The sequence below is a fragment of the Eptesicus fuscus genome, chromosome 22, assembly GCF_027574615.1.
Source record: "Eptesicus fuscus isolate TK198812 chromosome 22, DD_ASM_mEF_20220401, whole genome shotgun sequence".
In the NCBI taxonomy this organism is placed as follows: domain Eukaryota; kingdom Metazoa; phylum Chordata; class Mammalia; order Chiroptera; family Vespertilionidae; genus Eptesicus; species Eptesicus fuscus.
Genome location: NC_072494.1, coordinates 34,038,319 through 34,052,505, shown reverse-complemented (window position 1 = coordinate 34,052,505; position 14,187 = coordinate 34,038,319). Strand labels below are relative to the sequence as shown.

Sequence of the window (14,187 nt, the reverse complement as noted above, 5' to 3'; positions counted from 1 at the left end):
AATCCTCCTTTGAAAGAGTGCTATTCTCTTATCCATCTGACTGTGACGTTAGCTTGGTCTTTCAGAGGTTGAAGAAATCATCCAAATCACGTGCCAGGAAGAGAATGCACGTGTGTCAGGCCCTTTGTTAGACCGGAACCCTCTACTTATGAGTTCCTGACTCCTTGGATGAGTTAAGATTTAGCAAAGAATATTCCCCCATAACTGACAGGAACGTTGTGCCTGCTCTTTCCCCAGTTTGTCGGCGGCCTCCAGAAATCCTGCATGGCAAGCACACCCCCAGCCACAAGGACAGCTTCTCCCCTGGGCAGGAGGTGCTCTACAGCTGTGAGCCCGGCTATGACCTCAGAGGGGCTGCCTCTCTGCGCTGTTCGCCCCAGGGAGCCTGGAGCCCAGCCGCCCCCACATGCGCAGGTGCCTCCCCTCACTCTCACCCTTTTGGCAGATGCATGTCTCTGCACCTCACATGGCAGTCTTACTCCTCATTTCTTTTTCTCCAGTGAAATCGTGTGCTGCCTTCCAGGACCAACTTCCTAATGGCCGTGTGCTCTTTCCACTTAACTTTGAACTTGGAGCAAGAGTGTCCTTCGTTTGTGATGAGGGGTGAGTGTGACCTGGATAGGCCCTCTCTTCAACAGGTACATTCATTATTGGGGTTAACAATTCTAAGGATTCCTTGACAGTCATTTAGTAACAGTCATTCAATGAAGATCTGGAGGCACTTCAGGAGACCAATGTTCTGAAAACAAGCCAGATGTTTTAGGATAATTATGCTCTAAGGAATCCTGTCCTCTTTTCTTGTTTGTTTTTTTTTTTTTTTCTAGTTGATTTGGCTCTGCTCTTCAATAATCCAGATATGCCATAAGGGTCATTTAGGAATATTCCAAGCGTACTGGCGCAAAGTACAGTCTCTGATATCTTCCCTCATGTTCTATGATTTGCCAACCTGAATGAGGAGCTGTTTCCTTCTGGTCCATTAAGAAAAGGAAATGCTACATTTCGTATTAGAGGAAAAAGTTCCTCCTGATGACAAAAGGGTGCTATCAGAGAGCAGTCAGGGAAAGATGACCTCCTGGAGGCCTGGGCCCAGATCAGGAAAATGCCTGCCTGTTTCTTGTTCCTTCTTTGGTACAGGACTCTTACTCAGTAAGTGGATGCTACCATTTTTCAAAATGTTTTGCTTTCTGAGCCTTTATCCCAAGAAACCAAGTGAGCTGAGCTTTTTCACCAGGGGTTTAACTGAGGAATTAAACTGTATTTTAGCAGAAAGGAAGAAGCTGAGATCTAACCATGAAGGGAAGAGAGAAAGGGTACGCTCACCCAGTCACTCCTGCTTTTGTCCCTTAGGTTTCATTTACAGGGAAGTTCTACTAGTCACTGTGTCATGGTTGGAATGAAGAGCCTTTGGACTCACAGTGCTCCTGTGTGTGAACGTGAGTAGAAGGAATATGTGCTCAGCTCTGAATATTTCTCCTCCTTCTTCTTTTCACTTTTTCTTTTCATTTTCTTACCGAGATTTTGCCCCATAAGATTATCAAGTGTCTGCTTCTCTGTTTATCTTCATTTTTGATAGAAATATTTCTTTGTGGATTAGTTAAAAAGAATGCTTTTGGGGGAAAATAAACCTGAGCATCACGTGTTTTGGGTACCATCCAAAAATATTTAGTAGCATATTATGTGCTATAAATGGGGAGAAATGCTTTGTAGATGGAGAGAAATTTGTGGCCTGAAGTTTTGTCAAATTTTCCCTTTTTTCCTGGCAAAAGTGATAGTCACACTTCAGCTTTTCTATCCTTTTCTAAATCACCTATTCATCCATATATTATTTTTTTAGCACTTACTATGGCTAAACAGTCTTCTAGACACCAGGAGTATGCCTGTAAACAAGATACACTAGGTCCCTGCCCCCATGTTGCCTATATTCTTGGATAGGAAGAAAGATTTTAAAAAATCACAAGTAGACAAGGAAACACATGGATAAGTAAGTTCAAATAATACTAAATGTCGCTAAAGGGAAAAACAACAAGGTAATGAATAGAATAGTTATGGGAATGGGAATAAGGAATGCCAGAAAAAGAATAAAGTTTCTATTTTAAATAAGGTAATTAAGGAAGTCCTTAATGAGGAAGTAACATTTAAGCATTGGCAGCAATTAGATGATGCCAATGTGAATTACATAGAGGAAGAACCTTCCATTCAGATGGAACAGGAAGTGCAAAGAAAGGCCTAAGGCAGATATTTTCTTGGAATTTCCTTTAAAAAGCCTGTTCTAAAATTTTCTTGGAAGCTTGTGTAGCTGGTGTAGAGTGAACAGCTGAGGGGTCAAAGAGTGAGGTATAGCTAAGAAAATGTGAGAGTACAAACTAGGAAGCGACTGTAAAAATCTAATCAGAAATGTTAGCCCAGGATAGCAGTGGGAGAGGTGATAAGAAGTGCTCAAATTCTGGATGCATTCGGAAGGTAGAAATGACAGAATGTGCTGGTGGTTTACACATAGAGATTAAAATAGAGAATAAATGAGGTCATCTAGTGAGTGAATGTGTCCATAGAGCAGATGCATGGGCCATGCCTCAGAAATCCAACATTGAGAACTCAGCAATATGAGGAGTCAGTAGAAGAGATGAGGAAGTAGCTGGTGCGTTAAGATAAGAACCAGGAGGATGAGGGTATCTTTGGAAGCCCAGTGGAGAAATTATTTTAAGAAGATGAGACCAAGCAACTCTTTCAAATTCTACAGAGAGGTCAAATAAGATGAGGACAGAAAATTATCAGTGGGTTTAGTGACCTGGAGGTAATGGGTGACCTTGACAAAAGCAGTTTTAGTAGAGTTGTGGGAGCATATGCTTGATTGGAATGAATTCAAGGAAGAACGAAGGGGAGGAAAGAAAGGTCATAGGCAACATCTTAAAGGAGCTCTAGTGTAAAGGAGTAGAGAAATGGAACTGCAGAGGGAAGTGGAATTAAAGTTATTTTTGTTTGTTTTTAAGATGACAGAAATATAGTTTGTTAAATATAGAAATATAGTGTGTTAAATACAGAAACACTACCAATATATTCAGTCTGTCCATTTATTTTTTCACTAAATCAAACAGAATATTGCTTCATCTTCTGATCATAACTATTGAAAAATACAAGTTTATAATAGAATTTTTCATGTGAGTACTCTGCTTTAAAATTATTTGGACCTCTTGTACTGATTTATATAATGAATCTTGATAATTAGGTCTTTCATATTTGGAAGTTACCTATTAGAAAATCTTAACTTTCTGAAAGTATAGTTAAGAAGCATGAAAAAAAAAATAAAGAAAAAAATACTCTCGTCAACCCAAAGATATACTTAAAATTGCTTACTAAAGTGTAAATGTTGATTAAGCTATTCCACTCTGAGATTAGTGTATGTTTTTTAAATATGTTTTTATTGATTTTAGAGAGAGGGAGGGAGAGAGAGAAACATCATGATGAAAGAGAATCATTGATAGGCTGCCTCCTGCACACCCCCTACTGGGGATGGAGCCCACAAGCCTGGCATGCGCTCTTACCGGAAAGCGAACTGTGACCTCCTGGCTCATAGGTCAATGCTCAACCCCCGAACCACACTGGCCAGGTGGGATTAGTTTATCCATGATCCTATCAAGTTGCAGTATCCTCTTTCCAAATACAGATCAAATCAGAGGGGAAAGGAGCTTCTCCGGATAGTTATACTCAAAAGAAATAAAATCTGTACAAACTAGTAGGTATCTCAAAAGTCCTATCATTTCTGAGCCTTTTGGAGCATGCACTGGAGTATGGAGGATGTTTCATTTCATTGTGACATTACTGTCACCGTTCATTTTGTTTTTTAGAATAACAGCCTCAAGTCATCAAGAAAGATTAAATCACTGATAGAGAAGTAGTAAATGTATAATATATTTGGAAAGATTTCACTAGGATGAAAATCCTTGATGTTAAAAGAGCTTGTCTGTTTTGTGCTTAAAATGGTACTTGATATATAGTAAGTGCTCAAAAACTTGCTTGTTAAATTAATGGATGATTTTTTTTATTAAATTGGTGATTTTCTTGTTAAGGTGGTTAAGATATATATATATATATATATATATATATATATATATATATATATATATATGTATAATTTTTTTTTTTTATTTTTTACTTTAAATGAATAAGCTCTCAATTATCCAGAAGTCTTAACTCTCTGAAGAGTTCAGGATGCTAAAACCCCTTTTGGACTTCTGTAATAAGCATTGATTTAGGTGTCATTTTTAAAATTTTTATTTTACTGTTTAAAGTATAAATAGTAGTACATATGACTCCTTTTTTTCCCCATTGACCTCCCCCCGGCCTCCCTTACCCCCGACCCTCCCCACCCCTGGCACAGGACCTCACTTCCCCGCCCCCCCACCCCCGCCAGTGTCTTGCATCCATTGGTTATGCTTATATGAATGCATACAAGTTGATTTAGGTATCTTGTCATTTAGCTGCATCTCGGCAGAGGATTTGATAATTAGTCCTCTTGATAATATATTTATTTTACAGTCCATATGCTTCCTAAGAGCTTAATTGTTTTTTAATTAGCAATGCAATCATCGCATCATACCTATAGAATCAAGTCAGATTAAAATGTAAACATTTTAATATAATTTATGGCTCTTGTCTTCTTTCTAGAAATCTTTTGTCCAGATCCCCCTGCTATCCCTAATGGAAACCACTTAGGAACTTCTCTCAGAGACATTCCCTATGGAACAGAAATATCTTATACATGTGACTCCCACCCAGACAGAGGGATGACCTTCAAGCTCATTGGGGAGAGCACCATCCGCTGCACAAATGACAGTCAAGGGAAAGGCATCTGGAGCGGCCCTGCCCCTCGCTGTGAACTTTCTATTCCTCTTGGTCAGTACCCACCTGCATATACCCTAAGTGTGTTCAGAATATCTGTACCAGAACTTTTCTATTTCTATAGTAAGATTACAGTGTTTGCTTGTGAGTTTAACTGTCATAAGTGGAAGTGTCAAATTACATGCCATCGCTGAAACAGATGGTTCCAGCAGTGCCAAGCTATGACTGAGTAGGGAAGATGCTAATAACTCATTTTGCTGGTTAAGTGGTGAGGAGAGTAGGGGAAGAGGAGAAAGGGAAAGGGTGGAGAGAAGACAGTAAGCACTTCCTGTGTAAATCTGGAAGAAAAATATATTCATTGGAGAGGACAGGAAAAAATTGCCTATGCACACTAACCAATATCAGGATAACTGGTAAAGCACCCTCTATAAGGTCACGGGCATGCAAAGGATAAAACTGGCAATATAGATATTATTTAGCTAAGGCTTTAGATATTATTTAGCTAAGACTTATGCTGAATAGGTTAAGTCACAAAATAAACTCACTATACCCAGTGGTCGGCAAACTCATTAGTCAACAGAGCCAAATATCAACAGTACAACGACTGAAATTTCTTTTGAGAGCCGAACACTGACTTCTGCGCATGGGCCACGAAGTTTCAATCGCACTGTACGTGCGTGCCTGCACGTGGTATTTTGTGGAAGAGCCACACTCAAGGGGCCAAAGAGCCGCATGTGGCTCGCGAGCCGCAGTTTGCCGACCACTGCACTATACCTTTGTATCTTAAAGACCTCAACTCAAAGTTCACCCACTTGTCAGCTCGCCTAAGGGCCCATCTTAATCTGTCCTTGAACTCTTCTGTTCGTTCTAAGAGTGAGAAGAAGCAAGGAAAGAGCAGCTTAAGGAAAACAGTACAAAAAGGAAGACACTATTTCTTTCTAAGGACGGGAGAAGATGGCCTGGTACTCGAGGCCTTCCTAAGAATGAAACCTGGAGTAGACTCCATGCAGCGCCAGCCTTGAAATACCACTTCCCCTGCAGGGAAGCCCTGAGAGAAGAGCAATCCAATGAGAAAAGGCCACGCGTGATGAAAAGCATTTAGCCTTTCTTTGATCTCTCTCGCCCTCCAACTGGGTGTTCTATATCTGAATCTAATGATATTTCTTTAAATGCAGATGCCTAGATCCCAGCCAGGCCCATTGAACTGGCAAACAGAAGCAGTCTCCTCCTGGGAAGAGACAGTTGAGTTCAAATTCTATTTCAAATGTGCAGCACACAATAGACCCTCTCATAAAGAAGACATAACTTCTGAGAGGATGCTGCTTAATGGCTTAATCTATTTGTCCTTGTCCTTAAATGCCTGGTTTAGCATCAGAATGAGAAGAACAGTCTATTGGATTCCTAGGGCTGTCATAACAAATTACCACAAACTAGGTGGCTTAAAATAATAAAAAGTTATTCTTTCATAGATATTGGGGCTAGAAGTCTGAAATCAAGGTGTTGGCAGCGCCCCAATCCTTCCTATGGCTCTAGAGGAGAATCCTCCTTTGCTTCTTCCACCTTCTCATGGCTCCTGGTTTGTGGGCTCATCACTCTGACCCCTGCCTCTGTCTTCACATGGCCTATTCCGCTCTGTCTCTGTGTCTCCAATCTCCCTTTCTTTTCTTTTATCAGTACACCACCAGTCATTGTATTTAGGACCACCCTGGTAACATGGGATAATCTCATTTCACTATCATTACCTTAATTATATCTGAAAATACCCCTATTTCAAATGAGTTCTTTGAGGGAAACATCATTCAACCCACTACAAGTAGTGACTGCTCTTTAGTGCCAGAGGAGCAGCTTATGATGAGCATCCTGGGAAAGAGGCAGGGAGCAATAAATGAAAAGAGATGGTAAAATATGTCTTGATATACAAAGGTACATTAACACTAATAAATGAGGATATGAATGGTTAACTCTAGGTTAACTCTAGGCATTCTGTTAGGAGGTCTGACATGTGAAACCATTAGCTAAATGTCTTGCTTTGGTGAAATAAGAGGAGAAAGCTCAGAAAGGTAAATAGTCTTTAAGCGGCAACATTTTTTGATGAGTAGATGTTGTTGGAAAGCACCATCCTAAGGTAACTTCAAAAAGAAAAAAATATTTGCCATTATGATAAGTCTCTGTTTATGTGCTCATATATCAACTTAATTGGAGAGAAAGAACAGTTGAGTGGAAGTCTCATTGCTCACTTGATACTCCTGTGGCTTTGGTCTCCAGGTTACTGTAAAGCTCCAGAACGATTTCTATTTGCCAAGCCTACAACCCTAACTGATGAGTCTGAGTTTCCAATTGGGACATCTTTGAGCTACAAATGCTCCCCTGGGTATTTTGAGAATATGTTCTCTATCACCTGCTTAGAAAATTTGGTTTGGTCAAATGTGGAAGATGTCTGTAGACGTGAGTAACCCTGTCCCGGGAACTACATTCTGTATGTCAAAGCATCTATGGGATCTGATTTAATTTGTTTTGATTTTGAAGGTGAGATATCTAAGTTGGCCCAAGATATTTAAATGGAGGGTGGACTTGTAAGTCACCCCTTTTTATTGTCTGGCTTTCTGCAGCTTGACCAGATATTCATTTCATGGTAAAGACTCACACTAAAGGAATTGTAGGGAAACTTTCCATTCACTGGAGGTTACCTTTGATGGTATGAATGAGTGAAAAAGGAACACCAAAGAAAATTATATGGGTCGCAGTGTAGCTAACTAAGATGAAGGGAAGTCCCAAATTATGGAGCCTTTGGTTTAGGCGGGTGGGATGAGAAAACCATTCTTTAGCCATGGATGGCTTTTATTGAGAGATGCAAGGTAGTCCTTTAAAAGAGGTGCTCTGTTGCTTCTTGATTCTAAGGTCGTATGCTGAGTATTCTCAAAGAGGCAGTTCCGTGGGAAAATCACAGATATATAGGCTAAGCGTGCTACACTCCAGTCTGAATCTTAAGTCAAATGTAAATCTGACTCTACACCTACTCCCAAATTCTGCTGCTTTCTCATAGGAAAATCATGTGGATCTCCACCAAAACCTTTCAATGGCATGGTGCAAATAAACACAGATACTCACTTTGGATCAACAGTTAATTATTCGTGTAATGAAGGGTGAGTTGGGAGCACTCTCTTTGGAATATGAGTTCCAGAACCGCAATGTCCATCTCTGTCCCAGTCTTAGAGAGGGAGACTAGACGACTTCCCCCTGTACTTCGAGAAGTAAGCAATAGGAGTTCTAAACAGAGATAGTAGCTTGAACGTGGGCACGTGACCAAAGGGATCTAAAAAGGGAGATGAATCTCTATCCGCATTATAAACCAGGGTGGGCACCATGCCCTTGCCGAAGGTAGTCCATGTGAAACCTGGTGAGATAGCCACTGGATAAAAAGGACCAGCCTGCCAGGTCAGTAGAAGGATAAATTCTAGTTGAACCATGCAGTCATCCTTAACTGAGGTCGGTGAGTACTGTAGCTGAGTTGGAGGACCCTAAAAAAGGGGGTGGGAGGGTAAATCATATATAATATCAGTTCTGGGAAACATAAGCATTCAAATGCACACAGTGTAGGGACACTAATGGAATTTTTGCTCTTGTTACTCTCTCCTGTTATTTCACCAAAACAAGACATTGAAATTTCTTTTCTAGCTTCAGTAACTGAACTAGAAGCCATTGCCTCAACTTAGAGTGAGCAATTAAATAAAGTATATTAATTTTTAGTTCCACAATAAATTTAGAGGAAACAAGTTATCTAAATATATCACATCTTTCTGCATAAACTGCTCTTGGTGATCGGTCCCATCCTGTCCTACTCATTTAGAATCTATGCATTGTACCTATGATCCAGCAATTTTAAACTAGGATAACATTCACCCCTGCTCACTTTGTCTGAAGCCTGGAGATTTTAACACATTTCCATACAATCTCTTCACCAGTTCTTTCTATCTCCCATTGTGAATAAGCCTAGAGCTCTTTCATTCATGAGGGAAACAAAACACCATGAATACAAGGGAAGGAAGATAGAGCAATTGAAAATAAAAGAGACATTTCTTGCAGAAATCAGAGACAATATTCCTCTACAAATCAGTGTACTCCAATAAATAAGGGAATGAACTCTAAAACAGGATGCTAGAAATCCTTCATATCTATTTGTAACATAGAATCTCTGAAACAGTATGAGGATTTAATAATCTGATATCAGTAAAGTTTATATATGAGTAAACACACAGTAGTCTAAAAAAAGCAACAATAATCAAAGATTGAATTCTAAGAAAAAGAAACCAAATAGATCATGAGAAAGCTGAATTAAATTCTCCAGAATAAATGACAGACAACACTGGAAATTACACTCACACACACACACACACACACACACACACATTTTCACACACATTGAAACATGAGAAAAAAATTTAAAAAGCAAAAATTGGTGAAGTATCAATTAGCACAGAATGGAAGATACTTTCCCAGGTCAGAAAGGAAGAGGTTAGATTGTTGGAATCCTAAGGCTTACTGAAAAAATGCAGAATTAATGAAAAGAGGCCCTTACCCTCTTTGGAGAAAATTTATGACATTCAGATATTAAAACAATTTGCAACTCTCCAGAGCTAAAATAAACAGGGGAAAAAATGTACATTGCCATCAAATGTTTTTTCCACACACTAAATAGTGGAAATTAGTATTTTGAAGGAAAATATTGTGCTATAAAATATCTGTACTCAGCCAAGTTGAAGAAGTGTAGTCTTACATGACCAAGTACCCACACCATACACCAATTGGATATATTTTTTGAAAAAAGGATAATTCCCATACTAGATGTGTTTTTGATATCTTCTATGTGAGTACAGTACAATAACACTAGAAATTCATAAGCAAAAATTAATTAAAATTCATAGTTTTGGATCTTGATCAAAGAGAAAATTTAAAGAGCCATTGCAGATTACCTATAAAAAAGCAATAATGAATGATTATTGAGTGCAGTTGTCCCAAGCAGTCTACCAAGTGCTTTAAATGAATTAACTTAATCTTTAAAGTGACAATTAGAAGTGGGCATTGGCCAGTTAAAAACACAGGATTCTGTTACTAATAAGGAAGAGAAAAGTGGATACTGAAAATACCTATAGTTTCTGCTACAGATGGTTAACTGTCCTGATCATGTATCTTAAGTAATCAAGAGGCAAAGTTCTTAGCTGGTCCAGAAACTATCCCACTGTTACATGACATTGCATTAGACACCTTACCTTTCACTTAATCTAGGTTAGTCCTGCTGTATTTTGGAACCCTAGACTAGCTTAGCAAGTATCCTTTGTGACATTTCTTGCAGTAACAGTATAGGGACATAATAAAAAGAAGATGCACTATTCCAAAATGTGTGACCTATTTTGAATGGTTTTATGGCACAGTGGACAAATACCCCTAGTTTCCACCATTAAAGTATGAAAATGATTAACTATTTCTTCTGGCTTTTCACTGAATCTTCAGGGTAAAGCCATCATTCGTTCCTTCAGTCAACAAATATTTTTTGAGCACCCCAAGCTTAAACGTCTTTTGACGAGGGCCAGAGACTGCACATTATTTCCATTAAGACATTTTCTGCCTTTGAGGAGTTCCTAATTGCCTTGACAGTACACATGGATTTAAAAAAACACACCTCAGTTTCCCTAAAGATAAGTTCAAAAATGTTCCATTATGAATAACACAGTTATTGCATTGAATTCTGAGGGACTAGGAATGATGGATTAAAGAGGTGGGAATTTAAGCTTGTTCTTAGCAATAAACAGCTGGTTTGCAGGTGGAAATGGGGTTTCTTCTTTGCGGTCTCCCATGTGTTAGTTTGCCCTGTAATTTGTAAAATCCTCTTGGCATTATTTTCTCATGGTGATTTAGTGGGAAACATGGGTAGGGTATAATCATTTTTCATCTTGTTTCTAGGTATCGACTCATTGGCTCCCCATCTGCTGCTTGTAACCTCTCAGGCAATAGTGTCACTTGGGATAAGGAGGCACCTGTTTGTGAAAGTGAGTGGAAATATTTTCCCCCATAATTCCCTCCAATTGACCCCGATTTGACCCTGTAGTGACAAAGAAGAAATCTAATCCTTCGTGCACAGACTAGTCTCTGAGATATTTGAAAATTGGAGTCAATTGCTACATGGTTCTCCTGTTTTGCTTTTTGTTTTTAATTTTAGGAGGTCATTTATCTGAAACTGTGGGCTTGACCTCAGGTCAAACTGCCCTCCTCTCCTACTTTTATAGTAAACTCTTTCCCGAGAAAAGACCATTCTCCTGTGAGTAAATTTAAAATACATTAGAGAAAATTAAACCCGCCTCTGCCAGCTTTTAATAGCACACGACAATCCCAGGAAAGAGATACATTACTCTATTCCTTATTGTTCTTGCTTTGAACAACTAAAGAAAATATTGTATATCTTAACAATTCCCCCAAGCCTCTGGCCCTTTCTTCCTCCTTCGAATTCCTCCATGCTCAAACCCTAGTTCCTGATTAGCTGACTCTGTGTATTCAATGGGATGTTGTAAAGTGAACCTCCAAAACTTGAATGAACATGGAAGGCTGAATACAAATGGATAGAGTGTTAAGACTGTTAAGGAATCAGTATCACATGCAGAATTGATGTCAGTAAAAGTGAGCACAAATTTCTGGAAGGCTAATGAGGAATAAATACAAAAGCCGTAATGCAATACCTTTTGACCTAGCAATTCCATTTTCTAGAACATAATCATGGAATTTTCCTATGATTTTGGTTTAAAGACATTTAATGCAATTACATTTATAATCATGGGAAATGTTAAAAATCTAGATGTTCAGCATGGTTTGAAAATAGCTAATAGAAGAAACAAGTCTTATTAAAAATGATTATAAAATTTTAAGAAATATGTAAGATGAAATTAGAGGCTGAGATGTCTCATCCAAGTGGAAATAAACACTATATCTATTTACCGGCATGCCTGAATATTATCCAGCTACCAAATATGATGTTCTATAAAATATATATTCAGATATGTATGTATGCCCACACATGCATATGCATACATACATATCTGAAATGATATGCATTAAATTAAGAATATTTATTTTTGGACCATTATTATTTTCTTAGTTTTGTTTGTCCATATTTTGTAAAATTCCTACAATGAATGTATTCATTGTATTCACAAGTATTCACACACACACACACACACAAACTAACATTAGCTTTTAAAGATCCAAAGAAATGAATGAGAAATTATACAAGGTGCATCCTTAACCTGCCCATAATTTGAAATTCTCTGAAAAAGTATAAATTAGCAACGTATTATCAGTTTACTATAAAAATTTTTTTAGGCCTAACACCTTTTGTAGGGGGTTATCTCTGATGAAAAATGTATCCACTTCTATGGCATTTTTAGGTCAATAAACAGTTAACTGCATCAATATTGGTTATATACACTGAGTGGCCAGATTATTATGATCTCTGAACACATAATAATCTGGCCACTCAGTGTATATCCTATATAATAAAAGGCTAATATGCAAATTGTCCCCTCGACCAGGAGTTCGACCAGCAGGCAGGCCAGCCAACCACCCTTGTCCCCTCCCCTTGGCCAGCTGGCCAGATCCCACCCATGCACGAATTCATGCACCAGGCCTCTAATATATATATACACTGAGTGGCCAGATTATTATGCATTCAGAGATCATAATAATCTGGCCACTCAGTGTATATGTCCATTTATCCCCTCACTGATCTAAACTATTCATCCTGTTATTTAGTCCTGAGGAGGGGCTTCCCACATATCAAGACTTTCCATGTGGGGAGAGTAATGAATAGGGAACACATATCCCTGTTCTCATGGAGTTCACTTTTTTATTGATTTCAGAGAGGAAGGGAGAGGGAGAGAGAGAGAGATAGAAACATCAATGATGAAGGAGAATCTTTGATCGGCTGCCTCCTGCATGCCCCCTACTGGGGATCGAGCCCACAACCCAAGCATGTACCCTAACGTGGAATCGAAACCTGACCTCCTACTTCATGGGTCCATGCTGAACCACTGAACCACACCAGCCGGGCATGGAGTTCATTTTCTACTTAGGGAGGCTGCCCACGAACAAGAAAATAAATAAACATATAAAATTGAATGCATAAAATATGTTAAAATTGATGTGTTATAAATTTTAAAAAACAGTGTTATATGATAAATTTGTATGGTACAGGGAGGTGAGTCAATATTTGAAATGATGAGGTGAGGTGCCCTAAATTTTCAAACTACTTGCTTAAATAAAACATGCTGAAGATTCAGAAACTGATAGATAAAAGTGTTTTATACACCAAGACATTACTGATTTAGTCTACTCTGTTTACTAAAGCAAAGAAAGACATTTTAAAATACCATTTTTTGATGATTGAACAATATTCATTTTAATTTGGATTTTGATAAACCACCTGTGAGAAATCTTTTTGTTCATCTTATGTGATTATGGTGGAACTTTATGAGAGCATTCCATATGTATAAAACTCAGATACTCATCAAACTCAACCTTCCCAACACACATAAAACTGAAAATAAATTTATAATTAAACTTTGGATAAACACGAACACAAACAAATCAATTATTCTTTGATGTACTAAAGACTTCATTTGATTACTAGTATACATACAATTCTGATAAGCTTGGGTATCTCTTCCCCAATTCATATCAGTTTAGAAGCATCAAATTAGTTTTAGGGAGGGAATTGCTAGAAATAGGTACACTAACAGCAGGAAGAAATGACAGCTGATGTCTTGGAAGAAAGAAAAAAAGCGAAAGAAGAAGAAAGAAAAGGCTACCTGGTGCCTTTTAGTCTGACTGTAGGAATCAATGTAATCTGATGGCATTACGGTGTATTTGATGTAGGCACTGATGATAATGATCTCAGTCAACAAGAAACATTTACATCAGCTGCAAATGATAGTCTACATTTCATAAATTTCACAGGGATTTCCCTGGAACTTCAGACATTTGAGAGCCAAAACCTTGTTTATCTTGTATTGCATTGTCAGCCTAGGACTCTTACTATGTTTGACATAAGGTAGGACATCAAATAGTTGCTGAAAAAATAACACACAAATTAATTACCTTTCAAATTGATTAAAATCTTAGCTGTCCGGAGGGTCTTTTGGACGTTTGCAATAAACTGCAAGCTATGTCTCACCTTGCTCAGTTTCTTCTCTAAAAATGTTCTACATATATAAATTGCATCCACCTTAGTTATATTATCATAGAAAGAAATGTGTTTAGACCTGGCTGGTGTGGCTCAGTGGTTGAGCATCGACCTATGAACCAGGA

At 38.3% G+C, this 14,187-nt stretch overlaps 1 protein-coding gene across 1 annotated transcript in view; it reads left to right on the top strand.

The window, feature by feature from the left end:
* CR1 (complement C3b/C4b receptor 1 (Knops blood group)) overlaps positions 1–14,187 on the top strand; it is a 158,635-nt gene that overhangs the window by 75,789 nt on the left and 68,659 nt on the right. Inside the window, exons 47-53 of the mRNA XM_054712264.1 lie at positions 238–414; positions 501–603; positions 1,348–1,433; positions 4,663–4,890; positions 7,102–7,281; positions 7,880–7,979; positions 10,795–10,880. Of these exons, the coding sequence (XP_054568239.1) occupies positions 238–414; positions 501–603; positions 1,348–1,433; positions 4,663–4,890; positions 7,102–7,281; positions 7,880–7,979; positions 10,795–10,880 (960 nt within the window). The remainder of the gene's footprint in view (positions 1–237; positions 415–500; positions 604–1,347; positions 1,434–4,662; positions 4,891–7,101; positions 7,282–7,879; positions 7,980–10,794; positions 10,881–14,187) is intronic.